Source organism: Argopecten irradians, chromosome 16 (genome assembly GCF_041381155.1).
Source record: "Argopecten irradians isolate NY chromosome 16, Ai_NY, whole genome shotgun sequence".
Taxonomy (NCBI): Eukaryota; Metazoa; Mollusca; class Bivalvia; order Pectinida; family Pectinidae; genus Argopecten; species Argopecten irradians.
Genome location: NC_091149.1, coordinates 11,568,598 through 11,589,550, shown reverse-complemented (window position 1 = coordinate 11,589,550; position 20,953 = coordinate 11,568,598). Strand labels below are relative to the sequence as shown.

Genomic DNA, 20,953 nt, shown 5'->3' with positions numbered 1-20,953 from the left:
CCCCACAGTCTGTATATCACAGGTGTGTCAGTCCCCCACAGTCTGTATATCACAGGTGTGTCAGTCCCCCACAGTCTGTATATCACAGGTGTGTCAGTCCCCCACAGTCTGTATATCACAGGTGTGTCAGTCCCCCACAGTCTGTATATCACAGGTGTGTCAGTCCCCCACAGTCTGTATATCACAGGTGTGTCAGTCCCCCACAGTCTGTATATCACAGGTGTGTCAGTCCCCCACAGTCTGTATACAGGTCTATATATCACAGGTGTGTCAGTCTCCCACAGTCTGTATATCACAGGTGTTTCAGTCCCCCACAGTCTGTATATCACAGGTGTGTCAGTCCCCCACAGTCTGTATATTGACAGATATGAAATTATATACAATATCATATATACACATAATATAGCAGAAACAAATATCATTATACATATATAACTATATTACTAAGCAAATGTTTTAACATTCCAGTAACATTCACTGACCTATTTATAACTATGCTTCAATATGAAGCATTTGGAATGTTAAGAAGTGAAAGAATTTCTTTTGAAACAAGAAGTTTTTATTTGGATAACATCCCAATCTCAACAAGCCCTTAACATAGAACTAGAGAACCGTATACATACTGCAGGTTAGGAATTTTAAAAATCGTATTTGACCCAATAAGCGCCCATGTCCCTATTAGCGCCCTTCCTCATTTTTTCAGAACTCAGTTTTAGTTGCCCGAGCATAAATAATGCCCATATCTACACAAAACTGTATAGGTTTCCAAACATTTCGCCTTACTAAGCACCTTATAATTTTTTTTAATTTTATAAATACCCTGGGTGCTGATGGGGTTGAATATGGTATGCATTTGTTTATATATGAGAAAAATTCATTTGTTGACATGGATATACATATAATGATTTACTAATATAATTGAACGAAGTTTTTGACACCGATATACATGTAATAATATATCGAAGTAAGGTTTAATCTTTCTGCCTTATTCTAAAATATAACTTTAAATACAGGTACACTACACAGTATTAGACTCTGTTGCCATGTGCTAAAAATAAACTTATACTTACCCACCGACATAAAAAAACTATGTACAGTTTCACATGATCCCCATGAATGAATGATACAATACCATCACTTGTAATATACTTACACAATACACAACAGTTAGGCCCGAGTCTACACTCCCAGTGCCTTTCTCTGACTTTCCAGCTGTCAAAATACCCTTTCCTTTACAAATTCTCAATTTTATCTTCTTATCCCAAACTCTTATCTTCACGGATATCAGAACCTTCCTCACTTTACCAAAGAGTTCGCTCTGACTCATGTTCCCTGTGTGTTTGTAGGCCCAGGAAATATTCAGTGATCTCTTGTGGAAGCTCCTCCACAACACTGTGTGCAGACACAGCTACACATATACACAAACCTAACACAATATTTCAACTTTTCTAGATCCACTCTGGGATGAAACTCAAAGTTTTGTGTTTTTAACAATGATAGTTACTATAGAGACCTACAACAGTTGTAATGGAGTCTGGTACAAAGACTATAAGTACTATTCCAATGGTTTTGATACAAACACAGTCAGTGTGCTATTCCATATGTCTGGATAGTTAAGGGAGTACTAATTTAAAGATGAAATTGCCTGTTTTAAGCTCAATGTTTTTTTGTAGAATACAATCAATGCATTGTTCCATGGATGTACTGAGACAATAAGACTATTCCAATGATGATGGACTACCAGTTCCTTACTGAATCTCAATGTTTTCTATTACAGAAACACAGTCAATGTATTAAATATTAGGATATCCACAGTGACAGTTTGACTATTTCAATGACAAATGTGGACTAATTTTTTTAATTATAGCTCCTTACTGAATCTCAATGTCTTCTATGAGAAACACATTAAGTGTATTACATATCAAAATAAAAGAGATCCGGACACAATTATGTATCGAGATCCACATTGAAAGTAGAATTATTCCAATGATAGAGGAATACCAAATCCTTATTGAATCTATATGTTTTCTCTAAGAATCACTTTCAATTTGTATTACATATGAGGGTAAAAGAGAGCTGAACACAATTATATATCCACAGTACTGAAGGCAGAATCATTCCAATGATAAAAGGCGAACTTGTCAGATCCTTACTGAATCTCAATGTTTTTTAAAAATCACAGTCAATGTATTAATTATCAAGAAAAGCACATTGACAGTAGAACTATTCCAATGATAGAGGTGGACTCTAACCAGATTCTTATTAAATCTCAATGTTTTCTGTAAAAATCACAGTCAATGTATTAATTAAATGTCAGGATATTCACATTGATAGTATAATTATTCCACTGATAAAGGTGGACTACCAGCTCCTTACTGAATCTCAATGTTATCTAACACAGAAAACACTCCTTATTACTTAGGAATAAGCAAATGGTCCTGAGTAACCAACAGTCATGTTCCATCCAATTCTGTATCTGAATAATCTGGTTAGTGAAACTCAACGTGTCGAAATATATCCAACATGTCATTCCTAGTAACTCATCAGAAAAAACAATAGGTCCTGCAGAACAATATTGTTTATAAAAACACAGCTAATATAACTGAATGTCAGTTTGCCAACTTGTTAAGAAGATCCAGAGTTTTTTTGGTTTAAGAAACAGTGAATGCATGAGGTATAAGACACTGGTTTATAGAGAAGCAATATTTTCTTCTTCTAGATTCACAATTAATGTAACATTCCAATGCTACATGACATGTCAAAATGCCAACTTAATGCTTTCCACAGAAATAATACTGCCAGTGAATGATTCCAAAAATAATTGCATGAAATGCCAAAAAATAGCAAATATGCATTAGTTGGCCAAAATTTGACCCAACTTGTTTAAGAAAAGACACAAATGTTTGTCTATATAATTCCAACAATTGATTATTTTTTTTAACTTATTCTTTGCCTTCTTATCAAACCAGTATGTATAAATCCAGCAAATATTCACATAATTTGAATCCAGGTTCTTTTTTTTTTATCTTTCAACAGATAACAAATTCCAGTGATTGTGCACCTTCAAAAATTCAGCTAAAATTTCGAACTAAATGTTGGTCTTAACGAAGAATATGAATCCAACGAGTATATACGATCTACACTATATATAAAGTCAGTTAAAACATCAGTGTCATTCTCAACTCTCCAAGGAAATCCTAAATGTTCCTATAATGGTAGGTCGTCCTCAACTCTCCAAAGAAATCCTAAATGTTCCAATAATGGTAGGACGTCTTCAATATCTCAAAGGAAAGTGGTTAAACTTGAATTTTGCTCTGATATATCGCCTATACTGTGGTAAATGCCACTAAAAATGTGTATAAATTAGATTTCTCCGCTAGCTTCATTAACTTTAGTAACCAAAACCTGGCCAAAGTCAGAGGAGTATTAATTAGCTTGACGAGTGTTAAACTAAACACCAAAGTTTCCTGTTTAGATGGATAGACACACTAACATCAACTTGATACCTTTGAAGATGACCAATAGAATTAAAGATTCTTTATCCTTCTGCTAAAATCCAATCTTTTTCATTCGTCTAGGTGATCAAGTTTTGATGAGGTCGTTAATAATACTCTGAACATCTACTGATGAGCTGCCTAGTTCCATGTCTTAGGGATCACAATCCAATTTAACAACCTTCCTCACCTCTACATGATCAACCTTTCACCAGTGTGGCTCAGGTTTGAGTCTTGTTTCCTCTTGTAGATATGTACAGATGGGAGCAGGAAAATGTACAACCAGAACGGATTCGAACCTGAGACCCTCTGGAACACTAGCCAGAGTGTTCTATCTTTTGATTTACTGGTCACTGATGATAGACCCCAACCACAACTCAGATACAGTACATTTCTACATGTATTAATTACAGACCAACAATGGTTTAATGAATCGTTATAAAGATTCAACAACAAAATCTTCTTGGGTTATGAAGAATCCAATCACATTACAAAGACGTCCAACTTTGGCTCAGTTACAAAAACACAAACATACTGCAAAGTTATCACAAAAGTTCATTCACTGTCTCTCTCTCTTTCAAAAAAAAAAAAAAAAACTTTAAGACTTCAATAAAACATTGGCTAATATTTCAGTGTGAAGTTTTGCCAATTACTATGTTCAAATGAATCTGTTACTCATAACCTTAAGGTATATATTGGGTTTTTTTTAGCAAAAGATAAAGTTATAGTCTATCTGATGGCTGATAGTCATGGGCTTATCAATTTTTAGTCATCCCAATTCTTTGATCTACTCAACTACAGAATGAAAAAAAAAAACACCCAAATAACTTCTATAGGTAAAAATCAAAACATAAAGTGACTTTAGGAATAACCTAGATCAGCATTCAGTAATTAATTGATAAACATTAAAGCAGTTATATCAGATAGCATCAGAGGAACAGATCTAGATATTTATGTTAGCTAGTTATTTCTATATATTTCTGTGTTCAGTTTCATTCTTATTATCTATCCTTTTGCCAAAAATTTCTAGTTTCCTCAAACTAGAAATTGCAAAAAATGATTTCCACAATATGGAATGCATACCAGCAGCACGAAATATTTTCAAACGAATGATAATACATCTATAAATTGAAAGATTCTGATTAAAGACTTTCACTTCTGTGTAATATAACTTAGGATAGTATTTGATCACTAGAAACATAAAAAATAGCTAAGATACATACAGGTACACACACCTGTACCAGGTATAGGAGGGGGAGGTCACTAGATAGGGGTGTTAATTAGGATACTACCATACAGGTACACACACCTGTACCAGGTATAGGAGGGGGAGGTCACTAGGGAGGGGTGTTAATTAGGATACTACCATACAGGTTTACACACACACCCTGTACCAGGTTATAGGAGGCGGGGAGGTCACTAGGGAGGTCGAGGGGTGGTTTTAATTAGGATACTACCATACAGGTACAACACACCTGTACCAGGTTTATAGGGGGGGAGGTCACTAGAGAGGGGTGTTAATTAGGATACTACCATACAGGTACACACACCTGTACCAGGTATAGGAGGGGGAGGTCACTAGGGAGGGGTGTTAATTAGGATACTACCATACAGGTACACACACCTGTACCAGGTATAGGAGGGGGAGGTCACTAGGGAGGGGTGTTAATTAGGATACTTACCATACAGGTTACACACACCTGTACCAGGTATAGGAGGGGGGAGGTCACTAGGGAGGGTTGTTAATTAGGATACCACCATACAGGTACACACACCTGTACCAGTGTATAGGAGGGGAGAGGTCACTAGGGGAGGGGTGTTAATTAGGATACTACCATACAGGTACACACACCTGTACCAGGTATAGGAGGAGGGGGGAGGGTCACTAGGGAGAGGGGTGTTAATTAGGATACTACCATACAGGTACACACACCTGTACCAGGTATAGGAGGGGGGAGGTCACTAGGAGGGGTGTTAATTAGGATACTACCATACAGGTACACACACCTGTACCAGGTATAGGAGGGGGAGGTCACTAGGGAGGGGTGTTAATTAGGATACTACCATACAGGTACACACACCTGTACCAGGTATAGGAGGGGGAGGTCACTAGGGAGGGGTGTTAATTAGGATACTACCATACAGGTACACACACCTGTTCCAGGTATAGAGAGGGGCGGACGGTCACTAGGGAGTGCGGTGTGTTTTAATTAGGAGTTACTACCATACAGGTACACAACACCTTGTACCAGGTATAGGAGGGGGGAGGTCACTAGGGAGGGGTGTTAATTAACGGAGGCTACTACCATACAGGTTTACACACACCTGTACCAGGTATAGGAGGAGGGAGGTCACTAGAGAGGGTGTGTATTAGGATACTACCATACAGGTACACACACCTGTACCAGGTATGAGGAGGGGGGGAGAGGTCACTAGGGAGGGGTGGTTAATTTGGATACTACCATTACAGGTACACACACACCTGTACCAGGTATAGAAGGGAGGGTAGGTCACTAGGGGGGGGTGTTTTAATTAGGATACTACCATACAGGTACAGCACACCATGTACCATGGTATAGGAGGGGGAGGTCACTATGGAGGGCGTGTTAAATTAGGATACTACCTATACAGGTACACATACCTGTACCAGGTATAGGAGGGGCGAGGCTCACTAGATAGGGGTGTTAAATTAGGAACTACTACCATACATGGTACACTACGACACCTGTTACCAGGTATAGGAGAGGGAGGGTCACTAGATAGCTGGGTGTTAATTAGGATACTACCATACAGTAACACACCACCTGTACCAATAGTATACAGTGAGTGGGAGGTCACTCTTTAGGGAGAGGGGGTTTTAATTAGGATACTACCAAACAGGTTCAGCACACACCTGTAACCTAGATGATACGGAGGGGGAGGTCACTAGGGAGGGGATGTTAATTAGGATACTACCATACAGGTACACACACCTGTACCAGGTATAGGAGGAGGGGAGGGCTCGACTAGAGAGGGGTGTTATTTAGGATGATACTACCATACAGGTACACACACGCTGTACCAGGGTATAGGAGGGGGAGGTCACTAGGGAGGGGTGTTAATTAGGATACTACCATACAGAGTACACACACACCTGTACCAGGTATAGGAGGGGGGAGGTCACTAGGGAGGGGTGTTAATTAGGATACTACCATACAGGTACACACCCACCTGTACCAGGTATAGGAGGGGGGGTCACTAGAGAGGGGTGTTAATTAGGATACTACCATACAGGTACACACACCTGTACCAGATATAGGAGGGGGAGGTCACTAGAGAGGGGTGTGTAATAAGGATACTAGTCTACCGAGACACAGGTACACACACCTGTACCAGGTATAGGGAGGGGGAGGTCACTAGAGAGGTGTGTATTAGGATACTTACACACAGGTACAGGTACACACACCTGTACCAGGTATAGGAGGGGGAGGTCACTAGGGAGGTGGGTATGTTAATTAGGATACTACCATACAGGTACACACACCTGTACCATGTATAGGAGGGGGAGGTCACTAGGGTAGGGGTGTTAATTAGGATACTACCATACAGGTACACACACCTGTACCAGGTATAGGAGGGGGAGGTCACTAGGGAGGGGTGTTAATTAGGATACTACCATACAGGTACACACACCTGTACCAGGTATAGGAGGGGGAAGGTCACTAGAGAGGGGTGTTAATTAGGATACTACCATACAGGTACACACAATCTGTACAATGGTATAGGAGGGGGAGGTCACTAGGAGGGTTGTGAATTAGGATTACTACCATACAGGTACACACTACCTGTACCAGGTATAGGAGGGGGGAGGTCACTAGAGAGGGGGTGTTAATTAGGATACTACCATACAGGTACACACACCTGTACCAGGTATAGGAGGGGGAGGTCACTAGGGAGGGGTGTTAATTAGGATACTACCATACAGGTACACACACCTGTACCAGGTATAGGAGGGGGGAGGTCACTAGAGAGGGGTGTTAATTAGGATACTACCATACAGGTACACACACCTGTACCAGGTATAGGAGGGGGAGGTCACTAGGGAGGGGTGTTAATTAGGATACTACCATACAGGTACACACACCTGTACCAGGTATAGGAGGGGGGAGGTCACTAGAGAGGGGTGTTAATTAGGATACTACCATACAGGTACACACACCTGTACCAGGTATAGGAGGGGGAGGTCACTAGATGAGGGGTGTTAATTAGGATACCTACCATACAGGTACACACACCTGTACCAGGTATAGGAGGGGGGAGGTCACTAGATAGGGGTGTTAAACTAGGATACTACCATACATAGGTACACACACCTGATACCAGGTATATAGAGGGGGCAGGTCACTAGGAGGGGGTGTTAATTAGGATACTACCATACAGGAACACACACACCTGTACCAGGTATAGGAGGGGGAGGGTCACTAGAGAGGGGTGTTAATTAGGATACTACCATACAGGTACACACACACTGTACCAGGTATAGGAGGGGGGAGGTCACTAGAGAGGGGTGTTAATTAGGATACTAACCATACAGGTACACACACCTGTACCAGTATAGGAGGGGGGAGGTCACTAGGGAGGGGTGTTAATTAGGATACTACCATACAGGTACACACACCTGTACCAGGTATAGGAGGGGGAGGTCACTAGGGAGGGGCGTGTTAATTAGGATACTACCATACAGGTACACACACCTGTACCAGGTATAAGACAGGAGGTGGAGGTCACTCAGGGAGTGGTGTTAATTAGGATACTACCATACAGGTACACACACCTGTACCAGGTATAGGAGGGGGAGGTCACTAGGGAGGGGTGTTAATTAGGATACTACCATACAGGTACACACACACTACCATACAGGTACACACACCTGTACCAGTATAGGAGAGGGAGGTCACTAGGGAGGGGTGTTAATTAGGATACTACCATACAGGTACACACACCTGTACCAGGTATAGGAGGGGAGGTCACTAGGGAGGGGTGTTAATTAGGATACTACCATACAGGTACACACACCTGTACCAGGTAATAGGAGAGGGAGGTCACTAGGGAGGGGTGTTAATTAGGATACTACCATACAGGTACACACACCCTGTACCAGGTATAGGAGGGGGGAGGTCACTAGGGAGGGGTGTTAATTAGGATACTACCATACAGGTACACACACCTGTACCAGGTATAGGAGGGGGAGGTCACTAGAGAGGGGGTGTTAATTAGGATACTACCATACAGGTACACACACCTGTACCAGGTATAGGAGGGGGAGGTCACTAGAGAGGGTGTTAAATTAGGATACTACCATACAGGTACACACACCTGTACCAGGTATAGGAGGGGGAGGTCACTAGAGAGGGGGTGTTAATTAGGATACTACCATACAGGTACACACACCTGTACCAGGTATAGGAGGGGGAGGTCACTAGGGAGGGGTGTTAATTAGGATACTACCATACAGGTACACACACCTGTACCAGGTATAGGAGGGGGAGGTCACTAGAGAGGGGTGTTAATTAGGATACTACCATACAGGTACACACACCTGTACCAGGTATAGGAGGGGGAGGTCACTAGAGAGGGGTGTTAATTAGGATACTACCATACAGGTACACACACCTGTACCAGGTATAGGAGGGGGGAGGTCACTAGGGGAGGGGTGTTAATTAGGATACTACCATACAGGTACACACACCTGTACCAGGTATAGGAGGGGGGAGGTCACTAGGGAGGGGTGTTAATTAGGATACTACCATACAGGTACACACACCTGTACCAGGTATAGGAGGGGGAGGTCACTAGAGAGGGGTGTTAATTAGGATACTACCATACAGGTACACACACCTGTACCAGGTATAGGAGGGGGAGGTCACTAGGGAGGGGTGTTAATTAGGATACTACCATACAGGTACACACACCTGTACCAGGTATAGGAGGGGGAGGTCACTAGGAGGGGTGTTAATTAGGATACTACCATACAGGTACACACACCTGTACCAGGTATAGGAGGGGGAGGTCACTAGGGAGGGGTGTTAATTAGGATACTACCATACAGGTACACACACCTGTACCAGGTATAGGAGGGGAGGTCACTAGAGAGGGGTGTTAATTAGGATACTAAACCATACAGGTACACACACCTGTACCAGGTATAGGAGGGGGAGGTCACTAGGGAGGGGTGTTTAATTAGGATACTACCATACAGGTACACACACCTGTACCAGGTATAGGAGGGGGAGGTCACTAGAGAGGGGTGTTAATTAGGATACTACCATACAGGTACACACACCTGTACCAGGTATAGGAGGGGGAGGTCACTAGGGAAGGGGTGTTAATTAGGATACTACCATACAGGTACACACACCTGTACCAGGTATAGGAGGGGGAGGTCACTAGGGAGGGGTGTTAATTAGGATACTACCATACAGGTACACACACCTGTACCAGGTATAGGAGGGGGGAGGTCACTAGATAGGGGCGTTAATTAGGAATCTACCATACAGGTACAGATGTTCGTTTTAGTAGAAGCAAGCAGCCCTACCTCTATGAGTCAGACTGAGGATGCACATACACTTTTATTTATAGCTGTGTATACTAGCCCTTCTGATGATGAAAACTGTCATATCAATTTTATATATCAACACACATAGATGTATTTTTATAGATACTTTCAGCCCAGGTCAGGTTAAAATAGAAATTAAGTTAATTTACATAATCATTAAAATGCTAATCTATTACCGGTATATATATGTTGGTATTTTTGTATAACAGCTGAGTTCATCATCAGCTGTGTTCTGTTAAGGCAGGAGTCTGTATGTGTAAGAAGCTCCTAGTAGCTGATAACTTGGCTATCATTGGTAAGCTCCACCTAGTGTGGTATCTATAGCTAGTTATGTCTGCCCCGGATGAACCCACAGTTCTCTAAATCTTCTGTTTTATACCCCATTATCAGTAATGGTCATTGTAAGATGTCAGGATTCCTAGAATCGCTATTAGTAGTGAACTAAAACGTAGGTAGGTTGTGAACCACAAACATCAGTAATATTTCAAATCTTTCTGTACTCATGGTACATTTAATTTGTTACAGCAATCATGCATTTGTCTTTTAACCTTAAGGACCTTATTATGTCATGATAAACATGTAAACGACTCACAAGTTCATGTAATATGCTTTACAATGCTGATGTTAGAGGCATCATATGTTGTAAAACATTGTTAAATATATGGAAATGGGGCATTTATATAACTTTAACTCAGCTTCTCCAGAAAAGGGGATGGGTGCTAATTATGGCGAATATGGTACATTGAAAATGGTGAAGTGAACACAACCACAAAAATACATGTATGAGATACTTAAAGTCATATTCATTGATTTTGTGGATGTTGGCTTAACCTGAAAGCAGTACTATAATTAGTATAGATTAGATTATAATTTTCAGTAATTTGGATTTATTTTTTTTTTTTTTTTTTTTGCATTTAATATAATTCGGACACTGTCAATCTACCATTAAATATTAATGAATATGCCACTACCAATCATAGATAGGTGAAGAAGGAAGTTCCCTGAGAAAAACAATCCATCTTATGGTCACAAGTCACTGTCACTACCTCATAGGATATATATCCATATACATGTACCCTGGTAATTTGATTTCTTTCAAATAAAGATTTGATAAAAATATTGTATTTGAAAATAATTAGAAATTCAATTTACGCCATTTTAAACATAGAAAGTAATAGTAATTTTAAAAAAATTGGAAAATTAATTCGAAAATTTCCAAAACACAACATATCACAAACTTTAATGCACTATCTGAGCTACACCTCACAGCAGTTAATTACGTTATCACGGTTTTGACTTTCTTCTAAACACTATAAGGTTTTCATTACCATATTTAACATAATTATGCACCCCCACCCCCACCCCTATAAGTGCCCCTCCCCTTTTCTGGAGAAGAGTTGAAGTTGTATAAACGCCCCATCCCATGGAAACTTTACAATGTTTTACAACATGTGTTGCCTCTAACATAAACATTGTAACCCATGATATTACATGAACTTGCAAGTCTTTTATATCTGACATAAAAATGCATCTCACAGGATAAAAGGCGTATGCATGTTTACTGTAAAAGATTTATGTACCATGAGTACAGAACAATTTTTCTGACATGTTTTGTCCATTAACTTACATTTTGGTGCATTCATAAGCGCCCCTGTCCTTTGTTACAATTATTTAAGCACCCTGGGTGCTAAACATGGCATATATTGTAGTAGACCAACTGTCGTTTCACAGTTAAAAACTTACATTTTATATCTTTTTATACAATATGTATGTTGTCTATAAATTATAAAATGAACAACATTTGTGTACCATTACGGATTATCCTGTAATTCTATAAGAGTTATCTCCCCTACTTCATTACTGTCACTGGTCAAATCTCTTTTGAGTTCAGTTTAAAATAGACAGCTTTCTACTATACCCCATACACTTACACACTTAAATATCATTTGAGTAAAAAGTCTGTAATGATTTACTTGAACTTTTGCCAAGTGATATGATTTTGAAGTATGAAGTGAAGTGCTGGCAGTAAAATGAAAAAGACCGGAGCCCCATCTTTTAATCAGCCTCATTTTATGACTCACATGTACATGTACATAATCAGGTATTTGATTTGGTGCAACACTCGATGTAGGCAGAATTTCTGACCAGATTACAGAGGAAAACCTTAAAGTGAATAGTCAGGCAAAGGAAAATGGTGTTAATATAGCTCCAGTATGATTTCTAATGAAATGGAAAAATTAAATTTCTCTTCAAAATCGCTCTGCATGCAAATTTTTTTTTTTATATTATACATGTAGGAATCCTATAACCTCCTCTCGACTGGCTATGTCTACGTTGACATTTCCAGGCAGCCTTTTGTTTGTTTGTTTGTTTGATCAATTTATGTCCTATTAACAGCTATGGTCATGTAAGGACGGCCTCCCGTGTATGCGATGTGTTGCATGTATGTTGTGAGAGGTGCATGTTTTGGGAGACTGCGGTATATTCATGTTGTGTCTTCTTGTATAGTGGAACTGTTGCCCTTTTTATAGTGCTATATCACTGAAGCATGCCGCCGAAGACACCAAGCAACACACCCCACCAGGTCACATTATACTGATAACGGGCAAACCAGTCGTCCCACTCCCTGTATGCTGAGCGCTAAGCAGGAGCAGAAACTAACCACTTTTATAGACTTTGGTGTGTCTCGGCCAGGGGACAGAACCAAGGGCCTTCCTCACAGGGGCAAATGCTCAACTCAAGACCAAAAGTGAGGCGGTGCCAAGGGAGGCATTAGGAAAGATAAAGTCAGTTAGGAAGAAGAGAAAAGATAAGATCCTAAATTTAGTCGCCTTTTACGATCATGCAACAGGGGCAGCAGGTACAATTCTAACGCCAGGCAGCCTAATTTAATTACTTTCAAAGAGTTAGACAAATTTATTTTTAGAACTGTACTAAATTTACCCAGGGCTTTTCCATAATTGCAATGGTCAAAACTGGACAACTTAAACAGAACTTGACAGTCTTTTTGTACATAAGAACTTTTGGAAGGTCAATTACCGTATTTAAACTGGTTTTCTTTGCCTCACTATCCATTTTAAGCTAGCTGGGTTAGAACCTACAACCCATAGCTTATCGGTAGAGCAAATTGCAACCTATCTGGAAGATGTCCACAGAACTTTATGTAAAGAGGATTCCGCTTAATTGAATAAGTCATTTCCCAGAAGAAAATACAGGTGTACATTAAAAATTACCCTAACATTTAATTATGTATGAATTAAATATGAGCTTAATAAGCTTCCTGGATGGGTCCCAGAATTCAATTCACTTTAACCTGTCTATATAGACAACCTACGTAATAAGAATACTTTCCTGGGTTCCAAAATTCTATTTACTTAAACCTGTCTATAAAGATCACCTGCTTAATAGGAACAATTTCTGCAGGGTTCCAAATTATATATCAAAATCTGCTGTATAACGATGATAATTAAGGATCATATTATTGTAAACTCTATTAATAATACAGATACACTTTGTATAATTATATGTGAACGTACTTATTTTAGATGTAGTTTTATACTTCCAAATACTAGTCCTCTAGAGGGAGAATAGACATGTATATTATAAGACTCTTTCATATGTGGATATGAAGGATAGGGATATTCTACCCGAGGGTCACAAAATGTCGTAAAACTCAAGGCTTGCAGAGGGTTTACAACATTTTGTGATCCCGAGGGTAGAATATCCCTATAGTTCATATTCACGTATGAAAGAGTATTTTTCTCTCATACCTCGACGTTTTATTGCAATTTTACTACTATGATTTTCCACCATTTTGAAATCAATTTGAAAGAAAACAGGACTGCAAGTAATGTTGTAAACGCTGTGACGTCACAAGGCTTTATTGCATGCAATACAGGCGACATGAGTATATTGCCCTAGACCAGCCAGTATTACACGTGAAGGTATGAGAGAAAATATCCTATATAAATAAATTTGTGAAAGGGATATTTATACTGTTTGTAGTTTTATATAAGTGTTTTTCGCACTGTCATTTAGGCACTTATTGAACCACCAATATATCAGCACTAGTAGATAATATTTTAGTTTTTTCATATTTATGCCAAAATTTGACAGCTCTAATGTTTAAAGTATACATTTGTATCTTATTTCACAAACAGGGTACAATTTTGAAAGAAAATTCAAATCTAAATCTTCAGATCAAACACATAGTGTATATGATACATTGTACGTGTTTTAATGATCATATGATATATCTCAGAAACACCAGTGACGAGGGATGATAGTGTTATAACACCTTGGTAGAATTAAATTTTGATATTCTACAATTGTACCAGGGTATTATAACACCATCATGGACCAAATCAAAGGTCCTTAATTTTTATATTACATATGGTAAGTATTGTTAAATATTCGTTTCATGCGAAGTAACATAGAAATGCATGGGGAATGACTCGACTACATGTAGAATGTACATCTTCCCGAAGAACTTGACGTCGGGGTATTGTGACATAATCAAGATCGCAATAATGACTACTGGAAGTGATGTCAAAATAGGAATATTGACTTTAAGTGTTTCTTGGAAACATCGAGTCATGACAGTGTATTAGCCAATGAGAATGGTTGAAAATCCGAGCATACATCTAATACATATAACTGAATCTCATAAAAACAATTATAAAGTATCGTAAAATAAGGCCAATTATCACACAATGTAACTTACATGGGACAGGGTAACGATGCATTCAGACAGTACAGCTGTTTTCGATTTCCGACATCGGTAAAAGGTTGAATCCGATTTTTCACGTAAAACAACTTTGCTCATCTTGCTTTTCTGAAGTATACCACTAATTGTGTAATTGCCATTAATAGTCAAATCCAAAAAAATATTACAGATCCATTATTTTCCACAGCAAGACTTGATTCCATAACAGTTGATGACAAGGAGTTCTCATATCTTACTATATCCATTCAAGCACAAGTGAAGAAACCAGAAATATTTTTTTAAATCAAAATATGATGATGTAAAATTCCTATACTAAAAATTTAGAGAAATCTGAGGAAAATTGTTCACCTAAAACAATTGCATACTACTTATTTATATAGAGCCATGATATGAAATCACGAAGATAATGTCAACATTTTAATATTTACAGATGACTACAGATCAATTTACTCTGCATGTGTAATTCCTTGTAGACAGTTTACAGTTCTATATCTGAAGACAATTTACTCAATGAGATGGCATCTTTTCTAAAATAAAAAATTTCACAATTTCACATTCACACATGCGTTAGAAATGATATATCTTTCCATAGTTACACATGGTGGATTTTCCAGGTGATATTCCGAGATTTGATATCCGAGAGTTAAACATCCAAGAGTGTTACTTTTGACCGATAAATCCGAGTGTGAGATATTGAAACTGCAAATGTAAGCGAAAAGTTTACGAAACTTTATCTGTCCAGACCCCTGTAGGCTAGCCGACCTCCTGTAACTAAGAAGAGAAGTAGATTCTCACTAGGATTCACAGATAATTCGAAATTGTTCCCACCAAACATTTCAGACATTCTGTACACCTGCGGTTAGTTTACCGTTTAGTGCAGCATGTAAAGATCAGATGATGATACCATATTGTTTTATTAAAGCAATTTCATAGACATTTTACATCAATTTGTTTTCTGGATACACTGCATCATTCACCAATAGGAGATATTCACAGAAGTAAACTCACAATTACCATAATTTACCTAAACTTCACAATTACCATAATTTACCTAAACTTCACAATTACCATGATTTACCTAAACTTCATAATAACCATAATTTCCCTTAACTTCACAATTACCATAATTTACTTAAACTTCACAGTTACCATATCAATTTACTTAAACTTCAGAATTACCATCAAATATCAAAACTTCAGAGCAACTATATTTTACCACATCTTCAGAATTACCCTAATTTACCAAAATTTCCATTACCATGATTTACCATAACGTTAGAATTATCGTAATTAAGTTTTAATAAGAGATGAAGCTACTATATTGTCAAAGCCAAGTGAAAACTGTAGAAAAATACATCTTTTAATTGCATCACAGAGCTGTTTCTAAATAATCAATGTTAACAGTCTACATCAAATCTTTAAGATAAAATCTAAATATTTCCTTAACACTGTCATCACAAAAGATAACTGGAAATGAACTTATTATGTCTGGGAATATCACAGAGTTATCTTCCTTGTAGGTAGGCATAGAATCCGATCCCATTATTATATGTGTGAAACTAAACTTGTTCTCTGAAAAATATCATGTTACGTTACCATCAATACCCACCTGCAAGAGACTCAGTCTGTGATATGTAACTACAGAACAGAGACAATTATTAGGACACAAAACAAGACTTTGTGATGTTACAAAGAAGGCAGACAAATCAGGAATGAAAGAGCATCAATGTAAAATAAATAAAGTTTATATTTTTTTTTTCAAGACCATCAGATACATTAGCTTGGATAAAATTGGTAATAAAAATTTTTTGACTTGTGTCAAAGAACAGAGTGCAGTAACAAAAAAAAAACCTCCAGCACCTTGGGTATTTATTTGACCCATTACGGTACAGTTAAACCTGATCCGAATGATTGGAGTTATCTCCCCTGTAGCTTTATAGCATCACATACAACCGTATCTTTTGAGTATCTTTTTACGCCTCATACTGCAGCTTGAAAACAAAATGTCTAAAAAGTTAATGAAAATTTATGAAGCTACAATACCTCAAGATAATGTAATATTCTGTTTTAATGATTCCCTGCTGGATTATTTCAATATTTCGTTTACCAAATTAATTGATGAATACTATGAGTTACTTAGAGTAAAATGAATTAGTAAGCTGACCATTGAAACCTACAATTTATGATTCAAGCTGTGTTACTATTTCAACTTCAGATATATCTGTGTATATATCTTTGTAGTTTTAACACGTTTAGCTGGATTTACACTTCATTGAAATAAACAGGACTGCAAGTCTAAAGTTATGGCTATCAGATAAAAATGACATTTTAAAATTTAACAGCCAGAACGATGCTATTTATACAAAAATAGATTCCAAACTTATACACAATTTCTATAAAACTCCTTGTCAGCCATACATATTGCCAAAAATGTTTTTGAGGTCAATAAACAGGAGCTATCTCTTTGCCAAACATAAAACATTTGTCTGATGTAAACCTTCTGACCTTGAACAGACAACCTTCTGACCTTGAGCACAGTTTTCTGACCTTGAGCAGACGGTCCTGACAAAATGTGTACTAAGAAGACAAAACATTTCACTAGTAACTATAGCTACTGGATCTCTTAAACCAAAGGCATATATATGCAGTTTGTGTGCTCCATCACAGACAGACCATAAACATTACTTTGGGATCATCATTTGAACGATAACTGGTGTTTAATCGTGTATATATATGTCTTATCAACTCACAGCAAAAAATAACATGAAAGATTTATTTTGCTTTTGGTGCATACACAATCAGTACTTCATTCCATATAGGTCATAAAGCCACAGAATTTTTTCAGGATGCAATTAATTATTTTCAATATTTTTATCTTTGAGTAAAATTAGAAATTCAAATTTTTACATTGGTGGTAATGGTGTAAAATAGGAAACTTTTGTAACTGAAAAAAAGTACTGATACATCTGCACCTGTTTTTGATAGAGAAAAAAATACTGTTTGTCAGCAGTGAAGCCAAGAAAATAAATCTAATGATGATGTATTAGCCTATACAATATTCCAGTGTGTTGATATCTCATAATTAGCAATACAGATGATACATGTACCACATTATATTGATCCCATTAGACTCTTACCACAGATACACAGTGTCCCAGAAAGCCAGTCTGCTTCTGTAGGTCACTTTAGAATGACCTGTTCACCAATTTCCCCATATTCACTCTGATATTTGTCCCTCAGTTCATTCCATTTGTTCCTTCATTCCATCTATAAAATTCTCCATGTTATTTACCTTTGACCTCTGAAATACCTCACCCTTATGACCCAGCTATTCACTTCCAGCAGGTAACCCCTACCCTCAGTCATTTTCCCCCTCCCCTCAAGCCCTCTGATGATCCTAGACCCTAACCATATGTCAACCATTATGTACTGTTTACAATCATCAATTTACCTTCCCTGTATACATGTGTACATGCCTTGTTTAACCCAGACGACCAGGTGGGGGTCTGGAGGGTGGTGGTGCTGATCTGATGTGAGATAGTACATGTATTAGGGGAGAGGGGATAAGGGTATGCATGGTGAGGGTCTGGAGGGGTCTGGTGGGAGCTGAGATAGTACATGTATAAGGGAAGAGAGAATAAGGGTATGTATGGTGGGGGTCTGGAGGGGGTCTGAGATAGTACATGTATTGGTAATAGGAATAAGGGTATGCATGCTGGGGGTCTGGAGGGGTCTGATGTGAAGTATAGTACATGTATTTGTGGTGGGGGGGGAGATATAAGGGTATGGGGTATGCAAGGGGGGGGGGGGGTTCTGGAGGGATCTGATGCAAGATAGTACATGTATTGAGAGGGGAGGGATGAAGGTATGCCTGGTGCAGGTCTGGAGGGGTCTAGTGTAAAATGCATGTATTGAGAGGGGAGAGTTAACATTGCAGGTATGATGGTACATGCATGGGGGACATGTGGGGAAGGTATGGGAATTACTGGTACTAGATCAGTTATCACACTGTCTGCCTTCACTGTATCATAATCAGTAAGTAATTTTTGAAAATATTTTGCAGAAATTGTTTTAGGAATGAACCAAATTACCTCTAGTTTAAAACACACATAGACTCAAATCAGGAGAATTTATATCACAAGGTTGATAATTATAAACTAATCTTACATGATGAGTATCGTAGCTATATAACAACATGGTGTATTAACATACTTTCCACAAAGGACTAGGTATGGTAAGGGTCTTTTGTGGCCCCCCAAATCCGCTATTTTTCAAAGTCTGTTATTTTAAGATGTTAATCTTGCATTTCAAATATTAACTACATACCTGACATATTTGATAGTGCTATTAGGTAATATAGCAGTTATAGATTGCCATGACAACCATTTTTAGTATTCATAAATTATGCAAAATGTGAAAAATTTCATCAAAATTGGTCTTTTTTATGCAGTTTTTTCATCTAGTTAACATAGAGGCGCATTCAAGAACACACTTTATATTTTTCAAAATGATGTATTTTTCATGTCTGCTAATTCCCTTAAAATATAAAGTTTGTTCTAGGTTGTGCTCTATTGCTTTTTAAAGAAAACCTATATAAAATTGATGCCAAAATTAACACAAATTTTCAAATTTGCATACTTTATGCAAAGCAACTATGGTTTATACAGCAAAAACTTACTTTCTTTCAACAAAAATATCATTAAGTTTTTATCAGGGGCTTATTCAATATTTCAAATGCAGCAACTTAATTTCTAAATACTTAATTTGAAATTTGGTAGATTTAGGGGCCAAAAAGAGAGCCATTACCCATATCTAGAGTCCTTTCGCAATAGTTGATGTCTTATTGGATGACAGTAATTGTTTATGTGTACACTGGTGTGTATGATGGTACTGATGAGAATATAATGACCAACAGCTGTCAAAACAGGATGGTCAAGGTTGGAGTGACCAATGGTCATTTCATTATTACTATACATTTGTGTTGTGATTCAGAGATGAGACATTCTCTACTCATGAGCATCACACTGACCATCAGTCTATCAGAATGATCATTATAACTAAGAAAGTATCTATCTATATATGAAAGTGGTCTTTATAGACAGGCAGTCTTTATTGTGAGGTAGTCTTTGTAGGGAGGTGATCTTTATAGGGAGGGTGGTCTTTAAAGGGAGGTGGTCTTTATAGACAGGCAGTCTTTTTAGAGAGGTGGTCTTTACAGACAGGCAGTCTTTATAGCTTAATTGTCCAAATGTGATGAAATGGTCCAATTATTGGGAACCAAAGAAAGTGATCGTAATAGACAACGTAGCCATTTTACACAGAGGTGGTTGCTTACAGTACAGTATGCTTTACAAACAGAGCTTATCACATATGTAAAAATTTATGAAATAAATTAAAAGGAAAAAAAGAAAAAATATTTAGTACACATTACTGGGAATCATATCTGTTCAAAATGTATGTATTTCAAAATTATTGCAAGAGTTATTGCTCTTTGCATGTACTTTGAAAGCTATTTAACCCATACATCATCCCCATAATACATAATTGAAACTCTTCTGGACTAGTCCATTAGAAACTTACAGGGGTGTAACATGCTTTTGTATGTATATACTACTCAACATATACAACATGTTGTATTCAGTGAGATAATTAATTTTTAAGGTTCAGACATGAATGGAGCATTGCACTCCAGAATACATCAAAGTGCCTTGATTACATGACGTTATAACTAGTACGCAAATTCCAAACGGTCTTTGGATATTTCTATAAATAAGAATAATCTACAAGATATAAATGTCCTCATCCCTAAATATCGTGATGGATTGTTTGGATTATTGTTTCATATTCTACATTGTATCAAAAGTCAGGGTCATTAAAGGACTATATGTCTAGGAGGTTGAGCAAATTCTGAGTACCTAGAGAAAAAACCAGCATACAATGATCAGTACCTGGCACTGCCCACCAATTCTAAACTTGCAACCCAGAGGAGATGGGCTAATTGTGTCGGGACTGGTTAATTCCCAGCCACCTCTGTCTGTAAGGATGGGATATGGTGACAGTGACAGGATGGAACTACATAGACAAATGATAAACGAGACAAGAATAGGACATGGACAGGGGACAGGATGCGGGAAGGGG

General features: G+C 38.0%; 1 protein-coding gene across 2 annotated transcripts in view; it reads right to left on the bottom strand.

The window, feature by feature from the left end:
• Positions 1-20,953, bottom strand: part of LOC138311200 (uro-adherence factor A-like) — a 58,610-nt gene that overhangs the window by 27,995 nt on the left and 9,662 nt on the right. The window contains exon 1 of one of the 2 annotated variants that reach the window (XM_069252681.1): positions 1,154-1,391. The exons of the other annotated variant lie outside the window; for it this stretch is intronic. Coding sequence (XP_069108782.1) covers positions 1,154-1,327 — 174 coding nt within the window. The 5' untranslated portion in view covers positions 1,328-1,391. Of the gene's footprint in view, positions 1-1,153; positions 1,392-20,953 lie in introns of those variants that run through there. 2 annotated transcript variants of the gene reach the window in all.